Source organism: Bemisia tabaci, chromosome 10 (genome assembly GCF_918797505.1).
Source record: "Bemisia tabaci chromosome 10, PGI_BMITA_v3".
Lineage (NCBI taxonomy): Eukaryota > Metazoa > Arthropoda > Insecta > Hemiptera > Aleyrodidae > Bemisia > Bemisia tabaci.
The window spans coordinates 27,145,707-27,165,794 of record NC_092802.1 but is presented as its reverse complement, the minus strand read 5'-3'; the positions used below and the strand labels follow the sequence as shown (position 1 = coordinate 27,165,794).

At 42.5% G+C, this 20,088-nt stretch overlaps 1 protein-coding gene across 5 annotated transcripts in view; it reads right to left on the bottom strand.

Moving 5' to 3' along the window:
- Nt5b (5' nucleotidase B) overlaps window positions 1–20,088 on the bottom strand; it is a 96,630-nt gene that overhangs the window by 41,153 nt on the left and 35,389 nt on the right. For 2 of the 5 annotated variants that reach the window (XM_019062282.2, XM_019062279.2), the window contains exon 2: window positions 1,288–1,361. In XM_019062282.2, the coding sequence (XP_018917827.1) occupies window positions 1,288–1,361 (74 nt within the window). Of the gene's footprint in view, window positions 1–1,287; window positions 1,362–2,683; window positions 2,878–14,450; window positions 14,765–19,044; window positions 19,089–20,088 lie in introns of those variants that run through there. The other 3 variants (XM_019062284.2, XM_019062280.2, XM_019062283.2) reach the window with 3 other exon arrangements.

The window sequence follows — 20,088 nt, the reverse complement described above, 5'->3', positions numbered from 1 at the left end:
CACGGGGACTACTCATTGGACGTCCCTTATGATTCAAAATCATTATCGCTCATTTTAGGTGACTTCTAACAAGAATCCAACCCAACCTAGCCGGTATCTTACGCCATTAAGAGGGTTTAAAGAGATTGAAACAGCTTTCATAGGAGATCATTGGAACCATCGTTCTTTGTGGCTTCAGGCTCTTTTGGCAAGAAGCAATGGCGCCTTCACTTTACGCTACATGCTACACGCATATCCCTTGAGTAGGAATAGTTACATATAAAAAGTCATGGTGGAAGTCACGTCGCGTAATGAGGGCCTCTTGCATTTTCGTTGAGACAAAGAAGTCAAATTCATAGTTATTTACTCTCTCTTTTGTTTGATTGAACGGCTTTGCTTCGATACTTAAAGCGAGAAGAGAGTGAAGGGCAACCAAGTAATTGCTCAAAGTTGAAAAAAGAGCTAATCAACCAGAAATAAGATTGATTGTATACCTACATTGCAAGATTTTTAAGGAGAGAACGCAAACATTCATGGAGTAAAAAACCGACAGATGAGTCCTTATGGGGGATAGAGACAAATGTCATGTTTAGTCCAAGTAAAGCGGTATCATTTTTACGTTTGACTGAATCGACAAGAGGAATCGGAATAAATTTGTCATAATATAAAAAAAAAGGTTTCATTTAAATAAGTCTCGATGGTAAAAGCCTTGCACTGACAGCGTATTCGGTCAAATTTGTGAGCATTTTTTAAGGAGCATTACGGTGGCGAGGGTGTGAATGATCGATTATCGACATTTCCCCAATTGAAGCTGTGGTAAAAAATCGATTATTAAGGTATTCACTGCGAACACCCTGTTTATCGATCATTTTCCATAGGTTTAAATGGCAGATGAATCGATGTATCGCGAAGCACGCTACGCCACTGGAGCGTTAAAAGAATAAGTGGCATGACATATTACATGCATATTAATGAGGGAAATCAGACTGCAAAGAAGAGGGAAGGAGTGACAGCTCATGGAATTCGACTTTAATTTTGGGACGGAACATTTTGCATGTAGTTCGTTCGCTTAAGACATGTGGACGTATTTCTGCTAAACGGAACTATGTGCATAAATACATGAGCCCTGAGATTCATAAGGGTATGTGCATAACAGGGCTCACGTCATAATGCACATAGTTCTGTTTGAAAGAAATACGTCCATTTTTTCTGTCTTGCTCTGCGAAATAAGCCGCAAGTTACATGCTTGGATGAACCAAAAAAAAGATTAGAGGGAGACGTTAAAAATGATATGAACTAAGAACTTACCGGCCAGAGTATAGTCCATATCGAATCCATAGAATTTAATGTTTTCCAAATGCAAACTCCGATTGACAAAAATTCTGAAATCAAAAAGGAAAGAATCATTAAGAATATGAAGGACTCAAAAGCAAAAAAGTGATTATTGTCTAATGGTTAGTGACACAGACGGATGAAAGACGTGTTTCAGCTCCGTTCCACGCGTTAGCATTTGCTTTAATACACGGAATTCAAGGCTTAAGAATTGGATCTTTGGCAAAAAGGAACCAGCTTGATTACAGTGTTTTCAAAATCGTGCAACTTCTTCTTTTCCTTTTAAAAATTCGACCCCTCAGCAACCACGTGGTTCCTCAACTTTAAGGGCGTCTTTCTCGAGTCCACGAAAATATGCCCCACCTCCTCCATTGACAAAACAGGGTTGCCACAAAATTTAGGAAATGAAATTCCCTGACATTCCCCTGATTTCTCTGGCACATTTGAGTAAAACTCCCTGACACAAAAATGACACAATTAGAAATAGTTTTCAGATTTTGTTGATCTAAACGTCAAATGTGTTCTAGAAAGCTGATTAAGACACGAATTAACAATTTTTCCTTGACACTTTCGTCATTTTCCCTGCACTGGAAAAATAACTCAGGCCGTGGAAGCCGTACTTACGGGCTATATCGTCGCCCCTTTGACGTGAGGGCGTACCTCGATTTGAACATGAGCCCTGTTTTCCTTGTAACTCTATGCTTTCTGGGGCTCATGTGGAATTCGAGATACGCCCTTACGCCAGAGGGGCGACGATATAGACATACACATACCATCCGCGTTCCGGGCTCAGAGACCGGAAGTTCCGGGTGTAGCACCCGGAACTTTCGGTCTCTGAGCGGACGGTATTTCTATTTAGCCCATAACTTTTCTTCAGAGTGACATTTCCAGATTTTCCCTGCACTGGAAAAAAAAACACATTGGATCTGGAGTCCAGACTCTTAAAAACATCGACAAGAAAAAATACTCTTGATTCAATCAGATTTCAGCTTAAATCAAGAACCAAGCCTCTTAATTTGAGCGGATTTCCTTTTGATTTAAGCTTAAATCTGATGGAATCAAGAGTCCTTTTTCTTGTCAATGTTTTCAAGAGTCTGAACTCTAGATCCAATGTGTCTTTTTTTTCCAGTGGACTTTATAAAGTTCCCCAACATTTCCCGGTATTCTCCGACAGTGGCGTGGCGTGAATTGCAATGTATCGATTGTTATGCCATTTAAACCTGTGGTAAAGAATCGATTATTAACGCAGCGAACACCCTGTTAATCGATCCTTTTCCATAGGTTTAAATGACATTACAATCGACATATCGCAAAGCACGCCACGCCACTGTTCCCCGATCCCCCCTGAATAGACCCGGAATTCTTCACTTGCCTTGTGTGCGAGAACCTGGACCTGGGCATTTTCGGGCGCGGGAAAATCCTGCGAGTTTTTCGACTTGATATCGCGGCGCGGCGACTTTAACATCGAAACCTAATTTCCGAAGTCGAGAATACGGCGATGGATGGATCCGGCACGGCACTTAAACTTCCACTGAAGCCTCTCGATTTCAGTCGCCGCTGTCGGTTCCGTCCCAGATTTGAGTGGACACTTATCGGCGCGGATACCCGCGCTCTCGAGAGAAGCGCGCCACCTTCACGGAAAAATTACTCGGTGAAACGCTCGTGAGTATCCGATGCAACGAGACAATAAATGGGATATCTTGGTTTTACGGACAGAGTGACCCTGATCGGAGAACCATTGAGGGGGGGGGGGGGTTGGCGCCACGTAGCGCTGCTGGGTTTATCTCGTTTTTATTTGACTTGGAGGCTGAGCCCCCTGGCCGCTACGCGGCCCATGGGGGCGCTTTGCGGGTTCCTCGTGAGATGAGCTAAACAGAGCATCAGATTCATCTGTAGTAGAGTTCCTTTACACTGAGAGGAAAGACAACACTGGAAAAAAAACACATTGGATCACACACAATTACTGACTCTACCACATTGAATCGGGCATTTTAATTTTTTTGTAATTGAAAAAGTGCAGAATTTGGTACAAATGTCAGTGAATTTCCTGCATAGTTCGAAGCGAATCCATTAAAATTTTCAAAGAATTCAGCACAGATGTTCAAACATTTCATAGGGACCGCTCCGAAAAGAGGCAAGAACTTTAGGGTTACTGAGGTGGTGCGAGATTTTGGATCACCCTGCATGTAAATTGTTGATGTGAAACTCAGAGGCTGAATTTTGTCGGTCCTTCCACCGCACTTGAATATACCGAGGACGAGTCTCGACTGCACTTAAGTCCGGCTTACCGCTTCTGATTGGCCGGTGGTGCGGTTTGAACTCATCGATGGATGTTGCATCTCTTTGCGAAAGAACCTACACAATTCGGCCTTATTCCAAAGGAAAAATGGACTTGTTCACTCCCGTTTCGGCTCCGAATCGCAGCGATAAGCCCGTATTCCAGTTCAATGCTCTTAGAGCGGATATACCTCACACCCGAATGGTTCACTCGCGAAACTGATAAGCTAAATTCGCGAGGGCAGACCTTGAATTTCGCATCGACCCCCCACCCCCACCCCTACCCCCACCCTCCTCCTATGCCGCTTATTTCGGTAACTGATTCGTCCGGTCTTCATCGCTGTGCAGATGGATGCTTCCAGAAATGCATTTCCGTCGCTCTTAGCATATCCTGTATCCGCCCTGTGCCCGACCGCAGCGCAATGGGGCAGTTGCGCTGGTCTCAGAATCGTGTTTTGATGCTTGATTCTTGTAGATCAGCTAAAAATAATAAGATCTGTCCGAACAGCAACTCTCTGCGTTCAGTATTAACCGACTTATCGCTTTTTGAAAAAGTCGGTTTATGACGTCATACACAGCGGTAGTGACACCCTTGGTTTCTTCCGCCTTGCTTTCATCAGTCATGGAGACACACATTTGCACTGGTTACTCGACGTGAAACTTGGACGAAAGCAAGGTGAAGGCAAGAATGTCACTACCGCGGTGGATGACGTCATAATCCGATTTTTTCAAAGCACGATGTCTCGAATGATACTGAACGTAAAAATTTGCTGTTTGGACAGATCTTAATATTTTTAGGTGATCTGTAAGAATCAATCTATAAGCATCAAAATACGATTCTGTGACCAGCGCAACTGACCCATTATGCCGACAAAATTCGGGTCCTGAAGTAGAAATCCTCACTATCGTCAAGACACTAGAGGATGTCCCTTTGTCTATGGGTTCAGCATCTGTCAAACCCTACACATCCATTAGTTAACAATTTTTTCTTCATAGCTTTGTGGATTCTAGGCTGTTCTCGTTCGTGTTCTACCCTCTTATCTGCATCAGCGTTCCATTTCGGTGGATCACGTCTCAATGACTCCTCCGCGAAAAACAATACGATCATAATAATATTTTGACGATATCCGAGTAAAGCAAGCGACAAATAATTGCGGGCAAACACAGGAATCGTTCCAATTCATTCGAGGTCGTCGCACGGTGGGGCGAGTCCATCAGAGAGCTCGGACATGAAATTTTTAACTAAAACTGCAAATTTTGATCTTATAATTCGTCAAATTTTAAATTTCAAGGAATGCTTTTGGAAGAAAAGTTGACGAGGAAACCAATGAAACCATTTTGAGAACCTCAAAGTTTCGGAGTTAAAAGCGTTTAAAGTTTCCCAACTTTGTCCGACCTCTCCTATTGACGCGACCCACTGTGCGTCGCGGGTCCCGTCGTCGATGCCGGTGACCTCCGAGCGAGTTTCACTCGACAACAGTTTTTTTCCGTCGAGCTTTATCGGTCGAGCGTTCGCAATTTTCACGTAATTCTCCGATAAAAATTCACCGGCTCGCGTTAACGCATAACGCCGCCGGTAATGTCGATATCCTGGCGCTATCCGTCGCGATCACCGCTACTCGAATCTCCTGTCATCGTTTTTCTGATGGGATGACTTCCAAGATCCAGGAATGTTCTAGGATGTTATCTCATGGCGCCTCCAGTTGCCTGACCTAAAGATCTAACGATAAGTCTAGGAATTTTTCTGGAGAATCCTGACTGAAATCTCCCTTTCATGGAGTATTCGACAGAAAAACGTACACATGCTCTTTTAAACAGGGTGTCTACCATTAGTAAACAGCCGAAAATATCAGGAAATTCTGTCTTCAGGATTAATCAGGAAAATACCAGGAAAATCGGTCACTGATCAGGAATTTCTGAACGCTTCGAGCATTTTTCAAGTCTACCATTAGTATAAAGCGGAAAATATCAGGAAATTCGATGTCCTCTGGATTAATCAGGAAAATACCAGGAAAATCGGTCACTGATCAGGAATTTCTGAACGCTTCGAGCATTTTCCAAGTCTACCATTAGTATAAAGCGGAAAATATCAGGAAATTCGATGTCCTCTGGAGTAATCAGGAAAATACCAGGAAAATCGGTCACTGATCAGGAATTTCTGAACGCCTCGAGCATTTTCCAAGTCTACCATTGGTAAAAAGCGGAAAACATCAGGAAATTCAATGTCCTCTGGATTAATCAGGAAAATAACATAATAGCTGCAGCTGATGTTGCTTGGTTCCTTTCTGCTTAACGTGATCCAATTATTCTGATTGCACAGGGTGATCCAGGGTTGAGTAGCCAGACTGCAGGAGCCGAGACACCCCCAAACCCCTTCTTTAAATTGAGATTTCCATCTTTTTCAGATCATTTATGAATTCAGGCTATGAGAATACAGAAAGTACAAATTTTCATGAGATTGGGTCCACAACCGTTCCCAAAATTCAGGAAAAACGATTTACTTTCCGAAATATTTTTTTTTTTTTTGGGGGGGGGGGGAGGGTAACTCTCACTGAGGGCACTTTTGGAAAAAAAACTTTACAAAACAAAAAAAAGTCTTATTTCGACCCATAGAACACGCTCCTGCAGTCTGGCCGTTTAACCCTGGATTACCCTGTGTATTAAAAGTACTCGATCATCACATCAGAGCTCCAGTTCACATTGCCTAGTCTGATGTCATTCATTTCGCGAGCAGACGAAAAAATTCGGCCTCTTTCCACGCGATGGAAGACTCCGATTGAAAGCTGTCATGAAACACCAAGTGGGAACACTCTAGGTGAAGCGTGAGTGGTCCGCGGCTTTTGAACTTGGTAAGTACATAAAAAGTCTACTTTGTAGCCGTTAGATTCCGAATCGGATTATCCAATTTGAATTGGGTGTTTGCCTTGCGTAACCCAAGCGAGATTAATCCGTCTCCGGGAAATCAAACAGAGAACGTTGCCAAATTGAACGCCAATTAAAACCTTTTAAGCCCCGATTCCTAAATCGCAGTGATCGAAACGGCAATAGGGCTGTTTTCAAGATCAGTCTTGTTTTTATTTTTCACGCATCTCTCCGACGTCTCGTGCAAGGCGTTCAAGAAGGAAGCACCCAATTTTGGCTTTTGGTCACGTGATGACGTCTCCCGTTCCCAGGGGGCCAGCATGCGACAGCCGGATGCAATTGATATTCTAATCTGGAGTGATGCTGATCCTCTTGAGAAAATTACTGCGTAGGTATTGGCGTAGTTGTAGATGAGTTGTAAGGATGATGGAGGGTTCCCGTCCGAAATTAGACTTTATCATGCAAACATGAAAGTGGGGCCGATCCCCGGAAATCTTCAGACTAGATCAATCATTTAGAGCAAAAAGTTCGTAAATGACACTTTTTCCCTTTTCTTTAAAAGTTCTTAATTATTTAGCTAACGTTCGTTAAACAGGAAGTCTACGACGTTGTAGACAGAGATACGCGGTTTCGCACTACAGGGTATCTACTAAAACAGTTGCCCAAAAAGCAGTACTTTTACAGTATTTTTCCAGTACATTCCCAAGAAATTCAGTGCCTCCTCAACAGAAAAATTCAGTACTTTTCAGTACTTCCAATTGACGAAATTCGAAAAATTTCATAAATTTGAATTTCTCGCTCAAATTGCGACAAAATTGACAAAAATTCCACACCTTCTTGCGGAATTACCGCACTTTTTCAGTACTTCCGGACCGCTCTTAAAAAATCAGTACTATTTCCGAGCTTACCGGAAATTCCGGACTTGTAGACACCCTAGCACTATATCGTCATCGATGCGATAATCATCTTCCCGAGCCCAATACAAAAATCAAGTTTGCTGAAAAAATAACTCCGGCCGTAGAAGCAGCCATGCTTAAGGGCTAAATAGACATGCCGTCCGCGTTCCGGGCTCAGAGGCCGAAAGTTCCGGGTGTGCCACCCGGAACACTTGAAGCTACGGCTCTAGCACCCGGAACTTTCGGCTTCTGGGCCCGGAACGGACGATGTGTCTAAATAGCCCGGAGCTTCTTTGTTCAGTGTATGATAATCGTCTTCCCGAGCCCGATACAAAATCAAGTTCACTGAAAAAAAAACTCGGGCCATGGAAGCCGTACCTACGGGCTATATAGACATACCGTCCGCGTTCCGGGCTCAGAGGCCGTAAGTTCCGGGTATGACAGCGGGAGCAGTTGAAGCTACGGCTCCAGCACCCGGAACTTTCGGCCTCTGGGCCCAGAACGGACGGTGTGCCTAAATAGCCCGGAGCTTCTTTGTTCGGTGTATAATAATCGTCTTCCCAAGCCCAATACAAAAATCAAGTTGAAAAATTTGACAATGTCGATCAAGCTCGCTCGTCACTCGACTTTCGATAGACTGTTAACGCGGCGGCCGCGGCTCGTTTTGAGCGTCTGGGAAGTGAGTGCTATTTAATTTACATAATAATGCATTCGAGCCCGATGCAGCGCCAGAATCGAGAGTTGCATCGCCTGTCCTCGTTTACTCGTTTCGTTAATCGCCGTGTGAGCAAATGTTTTCGCGGCAGAGTTGGGTCACGTTCACTCGTAGGGCCATTGAGACCGCCACAGCTCTCTGCGTCGTTGTCAGATAGTATTGACGACTAATAACGTCAGCTTGACGCACTACAATGGGCCCTTGACGTGCTAGTCTGACGTTCCTTTCCTGAATCCTAGTCTAGAGGACTCGAATCGTAGAGCCAAATTCACACTATTAAACTTTTCGTTCAACTCTTGAATGCAACTTGTCGAATGAAAAGTTGAATAGTGTGATACCGACCCGAGGCATCAACAATTTGACGAAAAATTGAACGGGAACTTGAATGTGACGTCACATTCAACTCTTGGAAAATTGAGCGAAGAGTAATATTGCATCAATTTTTTTTTACTTTTAAGTTTCCATTCAACATTTCGTTCAATTATATCGGATGATAAGTTTGGTAGTGTGAATTGGGCTTTCGACTTCTAACATACGTCAAAATGAGGAAGTTTTAGGAATCGAAAGAAACAATCGAGGAGAGAGAGAATGAAATAGATGATAAAGATTAGGAAGAAGAAAAAGGAGAGGCAAGTATGAGAAGGAACAGAAGTAAGAGGAAGACGAGAAAGAAAAAAGAAGGTCAAGAGGGATAGGGAGAAGAGGAAGAAAATCCAAAGACGAAAAGAAGAACAAGGAGAGAAAAATATGTGAAGGAGCAGGGAGAAGAGGAAGAAGAGAAAAAAGAGGAAATGAAGAGGGATAGGAAGAAGAGAAACAAGAATAGTTCTCTCGAGATTCTTTCCCGTCCTTTTCTTATTTTTCTTGTTCTCTTTCGTTATCTTCTGCATTTACGTTTTCCTTTCCTTACCTTCCATTCATTTCCCTTATTCCTCCTTACTTTTCCTCTTTTTCTTCGTCTCCTCTTCCTCCTTGTTCGTCGTAGTCTTCCAATTCTGGAAGTTCCTATCTGTTGGCGTATGTTGAGAGTCCCATAAAGTCCTCATAAAGTATTGCACATAATGTGTTTTTTCAAAGCTTCTCAAGTAGTAAGTATGCCAAAGTGTAACAGGACAATTGCAAAATTTCATTTGACTATTGTAAGCCTTACAGTCGGGGAACGATCATGTGAAAGGGCCTTCTTTGAACACCTACTTACTTCGACGTGACAACTATTTCAGCACGGCTGTCGAGGGGTTGCATATTCGAAATTCCGAAGGCGATCCTCGCGTGTTCCGTAAAACAAGCCCTCTTGATATGAAAATTGAAAAGGAAAAGGGTCACGCAGAGATGTTTAGGTTTTTCCTAATTTTTCGCGCGGATAAATTGACACTCGTTTGATTAAGAAACCAACGTAATTGATGAATTATATTAAATTTTTGAAAAATGCTTGAAGCACTTAGACTTTTGTGACCTGTGACCAATTTTCCTGATGACATCGAATTTTCTGATATTTTGCGGTTTTCACTGGTGGAAGACACACGTCTTGTATCCGAACCGAGATAATCAAACCTCACATTTTCAAAAGAAATTTAGCAACGATCAGCACGAACGAGCGTTTGACCTGGGCAGAAGTAATTCACTCGTTGTGCGCGTGTCTCATATCTTCGCCCTCCTGACATAAGGGCATAACTATTCTCTGCAATGAACCCTATCGTCCGTACAAATCAATGCTTTTCTGGGCTTATCTCAATATGAGTTACGCTGTTTTGTCAGCCAGGCGACGATATCTATTTTATTGGATTCGTGGCTGCTGAGTGTCGCTAAAGTTTTTTCGTCTGTCCTCAGAACTGCTGAGCTGAGCATGAATTGATCTACGTGCGATGATCTGCAATCGGTTAACCGCCTTTGACAAGACAAAACTGAGAAAATAAGAGAGGGGGAAGATAGGTCCGTGAAATACGACTTGAATAGGACCAAAGACAAAAGTTAACAAGAAAGGTCATGAAATAGCGTCACTGACCGATAAATTTTCTTTTACAGAGAATCATATTTGGATTACATTTTGCAATAAGGAACCATGATCTCGCGCTCTTCCATAAAATCACCTATCTGCATTGGAAAACCGACGGCATACATGTTGCTTCTAAAATCAGCCAGAAATGTTGGCTCCTTATGGCAAAATGAAATCCATTTCATGTACTAGTTCTCTGGTTCTGATTCTGTATTGGGGGAAAAATGGGAGAAAATGAAGGGAGAAAAGACTTTAGGAAACTAGAAACTGTGAAAAATAGCAATTTCTACCCGTGAATTAAAGCAAAAAGCACGAAATTTGTCATGAAAAGTTAAAAAATAATGGAGGATTTTTTTCAAAAAGTCTTTCAGCTTTTCCAGACGGCATGTGGTCTCGAATTTTGCGGGATGCGAAGCTGGGCTTACTGACGAGTGTGATCTACTGATGAGGTCAAAAACGCCCAAAACGTCATAGATCTCTTGGCGTGACCTCAACTTGCAAAATACTCCAATGCAAATTGTATGAGCTGAACAACCCCGCAGTCTTGTACTGGTTCTCAATAAAGTTAAACATGTTTTACTCTGCTTGAAATTTTCAAAGTTGTTGTTCTTGTCTTCCTCGCAGAATAGTGTGGACTGAACACTATTTTTCCACCTTCTTACGACTGGTTCGGGTCATGTTTCTTAAAGTTTTTCTCTTGCTAGAAATGAGGGGCTTGGGAAGACAAGGCGCATAAGTGCAGGTTTTGCTACTTCGAGAAATGCGTGTTTCAAGTCTCGAAATTATACGGATCCTTATTGTGGAAAGAAAGTTCAAACTAACTTTTTGGTACTTGAGAATTGGAATTAGGGAGCGAATTTTTCACAGAATACACATTAAGACTACACTAGAAAAAAAAAACACGTTGGATCTAGAGTCCAGACTCTTAAAAACATCGACAAGAAAAAGTACCCTAGATTCAATCAGAATCTGGCTTACATCAAGAACCAAGCCTCTTAATTAAAGCGGATTTCGTTTTGATTCGAGCAAAAATCCGATTGAATCAAGAGTATTTTTTCTTGTAAATGTTTTTAAGAGTCTGGACTCTAGATCCAACGTGTTTTTTTTTTTTTTTTTTTTTTTTTTCCAGTGTTCGATTAAATCCGTCAAATTCACCAAACACCGCCACATTCCTTGGTGACTGAACGATGAAAAAAAGGAAGAGGCCGTATGCCACTAAGAGGGATTTTCTAATTGACTCACACAATTATGAATCAAGATACAAACCGCTGATTCGCAGAATCACTCGCCGTTTAACATAAAATATGCGATGAAAGTTAGTTTCGTTCCCGGAGGCGGACACGCGCCAACTACTCGTGCGACTCGGAGCGTAGATTCCGGATACCGGAAAATTCCGCGGCGAGGCCACCGAGAGGAAAATCGACAAGAATCCGCAAGACGAAGCGGCGTGCGGCGCTGAGGCGGAAAACTGCAAGAGAATGAACTTTCGGGAGAATGGAGAATCTGGGTCAAACGAGTGGAGGGATTGAGAATCTGGGTCAAACGAGTGGAGGAATTGAAAATCTGGGTCAAACGAGTGGAGGAATGGAGAATTGGGGTCCAAACGAGTGGAGGAATGGAGAATCTGGGTCAAACGAGTGGAGGAATGAAGAATCGGGGTCCAAACGAGTGGAGGAATGAAGAATTGGGGTCCAAACGAGTGGAGGAATGAAGAATTGGGGTCCAAACGAGTGGAGGAATGGAGAATCTGGGTCAAACGAGTGGAGGAATTCTGGGTCAAACGAGTGGAGGAATGAAGAATCGGGGTCCAAACGAGTGGAGGAATGAAGAATCTGGGTCAAACGAGTGGAGGAATTCTGGGTCAAACGAGTGGAGGAATGAAGAATCGGGGTCCAAACGAGTGGAGGAATGAAGAATTCGGGTCCAAACAAATGGAGGAATTGAAAATCTGGGTCAAACGAGTGGAGGAATGGAGAATCTGGGTCAAACGAGTAGAGTAATCGAGGATCTGGGTCAAACGAGTGGAGGAATTGAGAATCTGGGTCAAACGAGTGGAGGAATTTCATCACATGCGTTTTCATCTTGTCAAGCGGGAGACTGATTAATAATCCTGGTCGGTTACATCAGAAAATAATTTCCCTCTACGCACGGAAATGATACGAACGTACGTTCTGCCATGCTAAGGAAAAACGACGTATAAACACCCGAGAGTTGCCAAATTTCCTCCGATAAGATGTTCATTCTTAAGGAGAGTTATGAAGAGTTTTTCTTGAAATTTTCAGATGATTTAGATCTGCTTGCGAGTAAAATTCTCTGAAATAGTGGAGAGAACATATTCACAGATTCCCCTGAAAATTCTTATTTCACCAAAAGAAATTCGGCAATATCTGCAGAATCGCACTGGAAAAAAAGTTACGGGCTATAGAGACATACCGTCCGTTCCGGGCTCAGAGGCTGGAAGTTTCTGGTGCTGGAGCCGTAGCTTAGATTGTTCCGGGTGCTACTCCCGAAACTTTTGGCCTCTGAGCCCGGAACGCGGACGGTATGTCTATAGAGCCCGTAAGTACGGCTTCCACAGCCGGAATTTTTTTTTAGTGCATACGGTGTCCTTCCTTAGTACGGCAAAAAAGGGCACATCGTCGTTTCCCTCACGACTGAAAAAATCCGTGCATTTCTACCTGATAAAATCGACTTTCCCCTAAATAACCAATAACAGCAGTAAATTTAGACGAATATTTCTACTTAAATCAATTCACTTTTTTCCAGAGTAGAGTAGGTACCGCCATATTCTGACAATTCCTAACTGCCTCGTGCGAGCGCTGAACGAAAGTTTTTCGGACGGCGAGTCGAGAGAGAAGATTTAATTAGCGTGCTGTATACCCTGAGGTGCTAATTTTGACTGCGACTCCAACATCTAGAGGCGTCAAGCACGAAAGTCAGTCGCAAAATGACGCAATAATGTATATGATATTCGAATTCAGCTGACTAATTTTAGCTTTAGCTGAGAATTTCGTTCGACCTGGACTATGCACAATGTACATTAACGATAGTTCTTCGCAGGACTTGGTTCTAAATTAGCAGGGTATCTAGTCTACTATAACACAGGCTGGGCAAAAATCAGTACTGATACAGTACTTTTTCAGTACACTTCCAAGCATTTCGTGCCTCCTGAAAGAAAAAGTCAGCACTTTTTCTGTACCTCCATTGGACAAAATTCGGAAAATTTAAAAAATTTGAATTTCTTGCTCAAAATGCGACAAAAATGACAAAAAATGAAAGAAAATCTGGACCTTCTTGTCGACTTTTCGTACTTTTTCAGTACTTCCGGACCGCCCTTAAAAAAATCAGTCCTATTTCCGGACTTTCCGGAAATTCCGGACTTGTAGACACCCTGAAAGCACAATGTACATTAATGATAGTTCTTCGCAGAACTTGGTCCTAAATCAGAGACACTATACTGCGGAGGCCCCACAATAACAATCTAAGCAAAAGGATCAAGTGAGGCAAAAGTTAAACTCGGGAGTCAACGCTAGTTTTCGGGTCATGATAGCGACTTTAAGCAAAAACTCAAAAACAATCCTTATAATGATGCCCGATGAACGTCCGGATGAATATATATGTCGATGGTTTAAGTACCAGACCACGAACCTTGGTTCTGGACCGAGAATTGATGTCAGAAGATGGAAGCATCTCACGGTATTATGTTACAATGTGCACATTTTTTAGCAACTCTAAATTTCCAGAAAGCGGCATTCAATAAAAGCTGTCCATATCTGGTCCCTAAAACACTGAACTTTTTTCCGCCCCGGGGCATGGTGTCTACTAGAACAGGCCGGCCAAAAATCAGTACTTTTACAGTACTTTTTCAGTCCATTCCGAAGGAATTTAGGACCTCCTCAACAGAAAAATTCAGTACTTTTTCAGTACCTCCATTTGACGAAATTCGGGAAATTTCAAAATTCTGAATTTCTCGGTCAAATTGCGACAAAAAGTGAAAAAATTCCGGACCTTCCTGCGGAAATTCCGCACTCCTACGGTACTTCCGGACCGCCCTTAAAAAACCAGTACTTTCGCTCGACTTTCCGGAAATTTCGGACTTGTAGACACCCTCGACACTCTACATGTAATCAAAAGAAAAACTAACCAACACAAATTATTAACCGTTCATCGGGGATACTTTGTGTTCTACACCCCACATCAACAAGAAACGTCGGTTACAGTCTGGAAGTTCTCCAGCAACTTGAACGAACTAGGAACTGCGGAAATTCCGCACTCTTCCAGTACTTCCGGACCGCCCTTAAAAAACCGGTACTTTCGCTTGACTTTCCGGAAATTCCGGACTTGTAGACACCCTGCAGGGGGGAAGGGGGGCAGAAATTGGAAAACAAGCGCTTACTCTGTTCCGATTCGGGAATTCTGGTAGTGGCAAGCGTATCCGCTGTCCTCTCCGCTGTTGAAGCTGGCCGAGGTCTCGTCGTTGGACTTGGAGGCGAGATCGGCGTCGCTCTCGCCGAAGTCGAGCTCCCCGAAGCACTCCGTCTTGGGCGCCCACATGCCGGCGCCGGGACTCGAACTCAGGCCGCGCATTCGCACACTCAACTACCCACTCGGACGACTGCCGGGAACGGATGGCGCTTCGCCCTCACCGAGTTGCATTCGCGACGCACGTCCGGACTGACTGAGCGCGGCTACGGATACTGATCGCCGGACTGGCCGCCCAGGCCGAATCCGAATCAGAATCAGTCCCCCCCCCCCCACGAGGGGCGGGACGGTGATAGCGCCCCGCCAGACCGACTGGTCCATCGCCGCCGATCGCCTGTCGCGACGGTGACGGTGACGGTTGGTCTGACTCCGTCGAATGGACCCAGCGGGCTGATTATTGTTGAAATTTGTAGACAAAGAAGACAACAGGGATATGGAGCACTGAAGAAAAAAGAAGTTCGGTTATATGAACCGAAACCGAACGTTCGGTGTTCCGTATCATCCCAACTATTCGGTTTGTCAAACTGAGCTTCTGGTTCATGTAACCGAATATTCGGTTCATATAGTCAAGAGAGTCAAGAAATTGAATCAGTGAGTTCAAAAACACACAAACTCGGGTTTTTTTTCGATTTTCACTTTTTTTACGGTTTAGTGACACTTATGGATAGAAGCATCTGCACGCAAAAGGAACTTTCGAAATTGCAATCGGAAGTGCTCGAAACAGCGACGGGAAAAGGGAAAAATCGAAGTATTTGATTGGAAATACCAATTTTTGGCCATTTCAATTAAGGGAAACGGGATGACCATCTGATCTTGCGGTTTTCTTTTTTCGGTTCAGTATACCTTGTACCAACGAGTTATATAAATATTTAAGCGTTATTCAGGTCGAAAAATATAAATTTTTCAGGGCAGACTATGAAAAATCAGTCTCTGAAAGTCGGTGGGAACGAAAACACACCAACTCGGAAATTTTTAAACGCTTAGTTCTCTTTCATCAAACATGGTGTATCGATTTCAACTTGGTGCTTTAAAAAGTCTCTAAGTACTGTCCTATGGCACCAAAACGGTTTTCTTAAACTAACTTCTTCGCCCGCTGCGCAGTTTTAGTGTTTCCTGAACAATTTTTTTTCCGAGTTGATGCGTCTTCGAACTCACTGATTCATATGAACCGAACGTTCGGTGTTCCGTGTCATCCCAACTATTCGGTTTGTCAAACTGAGCTTCTGGTTCATGTAACCGAATATTCGGTTCATATAGTCAGAGAGTCAAGAAATTTCTCTCACGGTTCCTGTCTAAATTTTTTTAATTTCAGACGCGAATCACGCTACTAGTGTACAACTGCAATAATTTGAAAATGCTTCACTTTTATGAATCATTTTCACAAAAGAAACAAAAACCAATGAAGTTGCTTTGTCGAGAGAAAGAGGGGTTGATTCTGAGTTGGAGTGCCCTCTTAGAATGCATTATTTACAGAATACTCGACACGAAGAAACGATTTTGAAAACGACTAGGCTGACCTCACTCAATTTAACTTCATGACCGTCATCTGCCAAGTGAAAAATGCCAGAAAAACTATTCGCCGCAATTCATTTGAGATAACTCATCTATGGTTACTGCGCTTTTTTAGGAAGTTTACGAGCGACGTGTTCTTTTAATTGGACGTATTTCTATCAAACGGAACTGTATGCATTAAAACATGAGCCCTGAGACCCATAAGAATATATGAAAGACAGGGCTCACGTCTTAATGCACATAGTTCCGTTTGACAGAAATACGTCCAATTGTGATCAACGACCGCGTATTACACAATAATTACATCACGCTGCGTTTCCACCGCGGTGGTGGGTGAAACGGTCATAAAATTGGGATGAGACACATTCATTGCGAATGATTTATGTCGGGGGCGATAGCAAGAAGTTCTGGCAGACTCAACCGGTGTCAATTCGTTGTCTCCCGGGCGCGGGCCGTAACTCCATTCTAAGGCTGCCAAATTGACTCAAACAATTGATTTATTTTATAAACATGTACCTGTGCAGTTCAAGTTAAAATAAGTCTGATTTTTGCATGCGATCCGAGGAATAATCAGTGTAATTTTCAGTAAGAAATGTCCAAAATTCTCCAACATGCAATTTGCGAGGAGAAATTTGGCAACATTTAAATGGAGTTGCGTTCTTTCGTGGATGAAACGACGCAGTAACAGGTGTACTAGGAACAGGCTGGCCAAAATCAGTACTTTTCCAGTACATCCTGAGAACACCCTACGAAAAAGTATGGTAACATTTACTATGAGTCTACTAGGTTTTTACACAGTGATACTACTGAAAGAGAACAACCAAAATATTAGTTGTATTCGCTAGAACCCTCGTGATACTTACCATAATATGGTAAATTCTACCATAATTTCTGGTGTTTATTACCATACTTCTATCACTGTGCCTGAGTATGGTAAAATCTACTGTATTTTTTTTCAGTGATACATTCAGTTCGGGCCGCGTTTCTTAAAATCAGTGGTTTTTCCACGTTTATATTCGTCAACTAATCTGTATTTCAAAAACGGAACCGGGAAAGAAACTGAAAAGTCGCGATTACTTTTGTGAATTTTACAATGTGAGGCCTCACACGTGACTCGACTGTGAAAAGGGACTGTAACTGCAACTTCAAGTACTTCAACTTCCGTCTTGGAGTTTCGAGGAAGGAGCGCAGAGTTTTCAATAACGAGGAGAAAACTTTTCAGCGAGTTCGGTTAAAAATAGCTAAATTGAATTTTCGGAAGACAAACTCCTTCAGCATCTGCAGAAGTGAGGTGCATGCTGTTTCACTTCGTCTTTGTCGTCGGTCGGGAGACCTCAGCTCTTTTCGAGAGTGTCAGTCTTGTATGAAAAGGAATTAAAAGAGCGAAGCGGTGAAACACAAGTTAATCCTTCGGTTATTTTCTTGTTTCCTATTTCCCCAATCACGCTTTTGAATGGTGAAGACATGCATCCTCGATGGGAAAAAATATCAATTTCGAATACAATGTAATCCTACGGCTCACAAGACAGCGGAAAGTGTGCAGTCTCAAAAACCGTGCTAAATTTAGCTTTCATGGGGTCGATTTTCTCCAACTTTCAGATTCATCGCAATTTCAGAGGATTCTCTGATTTCCCTCGATACTTTACGTTCTCCTCGAGATTGTTACATTAATATTTAGCTAGACATTCGTTATCCTCTTACGGTTCCCTTGATTTCTTTCGAATGGGGTTTTAGGAAATGTACGGGGGAGGGGGGAAGCGAGTGAAATAGCAATTTTCCACTATAAATAGGGTGAGAATTACAGCATCGCATAAAATTTTTCCTCGTAAAAATTTTGTGTAAAACTCCAAATTCAACTCGTAAATGCTGAGATAGCTATTAGCATTAGTAATGTTAAAAAAATGTCAGTTTACTTTTATTTTTTAACATTTACTCGATTTTTGTTTCATGGGAGTAAAATTACAAAAAGAGTCCAATTTGAAAAAAATTATGATAAATAAAAAAAAAAATCCACAAGAAATTAACAGATATCTCTACTTTCTTACACGTGATGGGGTGAAAATAGAGAGATTTATCACCGATCGAGAGAACATTCTTCTCGTTGCGGCTTTTCTGACAAACGCGACTTGTTGCCATATTTTGGCACCTTCCGGCCACAGTACCACAAGCGCCACGCGACGCTGAAAATTTCCGTCGCCTATATATCTTTTTACAGAGAAATTTTTGGATGAATCTGTTAGAAAATTTCACTCTCTGTAAAAAAATAAAACGGCGGCGGCAATATTTAAACGTCGCATGGCGCTTGTGATACTTTGGCCGGAAGGTGACGATATTTCAAAGGTAAACCTGATACCCGAAGAAATATGTGTATACAACAGTTGTGCGGTCCAAGAATCTCACGAGAGTGCACTTACACTTGCAAATCGGGACTAAACGATTTAAAAGAATTTCCGAAGATATAGAGAGAATAAAAAAGGGGAAAAAACGTGAAGGTCAATAGTGATTTTCAATCATCATTGATGAGCACTTTCACAAAACTTTGTTGACGGCTAAAAAAGAACTGCATTTTTTCACACAAAATTCTCTCGCACTACAGGGTGTCTACTAAAATGGGCTGACCAAAAATCAGTACTTTTACAGTACTTTTTCAGTACACTCCAAAGAAAATCAGTACCTCCTCACCGGGAAAATTCAGTACTTTTTCAGTGCCTCCACCTGACGAAATTCGAAACATTTCAAAAAGTTGAATTTTTCGCTCAAATCGCGACAAACATGAATAAAATTCCGCACTTTTTCAGTGCTTCCAGACCGCCCTTAAAAATCAGTACTATCTCAGGACTTGTAGATACCCTGACTATACAAAAGTAAAAAAAGAAGAAGAAAAAACATCCCCGGTTGTTTACTAAGAATTTCGGGATAATTCATCACCAAATTCTCTCGCACTAGGGCATGCCATCTAAAAACCAACGGATTTGTTTACGGACGGAAGTGTTTACCTCGTGTGCTGCCGGAGGGGGTGCGTCATTTTCGGGAGGGTCGCGGGTCCATGAAGGGATGAGAGGGCCGCGCGGGGCGCGGGGGTGGGGGTTGGAGTGTAACACTGGCCTACATCCGCGGCCGGGGGACGTTGGAACGCGACTGCTTCACCCGCGAGCACGCAGCCCTTCGAAAGGGGTAGTTTCGCCAGGGACGGGGCGCAGGGAGGGCTGCGCTGAGCTGTTGCCAATTTTTTCACCCTTGAATTTTAGGGTCACTGCCAAGCTCCTGCGCCTGGCTGCCGACTCACATGTCCGGGTCAAGTTCTGCAGGGGTTGTCATACCCAATGCCCATATGCAGAGGGTGATAAAACGAAAAATAATTTTGTTTTAAGCTTACAAGACCAGAATGGACCGTATTTGATACTGGTTCGATGTATCGATTGGCTCTAAACAATACAACATAACCTCAAACAAAAATTTTAGAATTCAAGTTAGGGATTTCTGCAGGGATTATTATGTCCATTGCAGAGGGCGATAAAACGAAAAATACTTTTGTTTTAAACTTAAAAGACCAGAATGGACCGTATTTGATACTGGTTCGATGTATCGATTGGTTCTAAACAATACAACATAACCTCAAACAAAAATTTTAGGAACCAAGTTAGGGATTTCTGCAGGGATTATTATGTCCATTGCAGAGAGTGATAAAACGGGGAAAAAATTTCTGTTTGAAGCTTAAAACAGGTTGGCCACAGAATTTAGGAAATGAAATTCCCTGACACTTCCCTGATTTCTCTGAGACATTCGAGTAAAATTCCCTGACGATTGAAGATATGCCATATGGTTAAAAACAAATAATTTAAAATATTTTTCCGACAAAATTTGTTGTTTGAAACGTGTAACTCATTCTAGGAAGCTAATAAAGATGAATTAGACATTTTTCCCTGACACTTTTGACATTTTCCCTGACTTTTTAAAATTTCCCGGTATTCCCTGACTGTAGCAACTCTGAAAAAAAAATTCCGGGCTCTTTCAGGTTTGTTGGAACAAGTTGCTTTTTC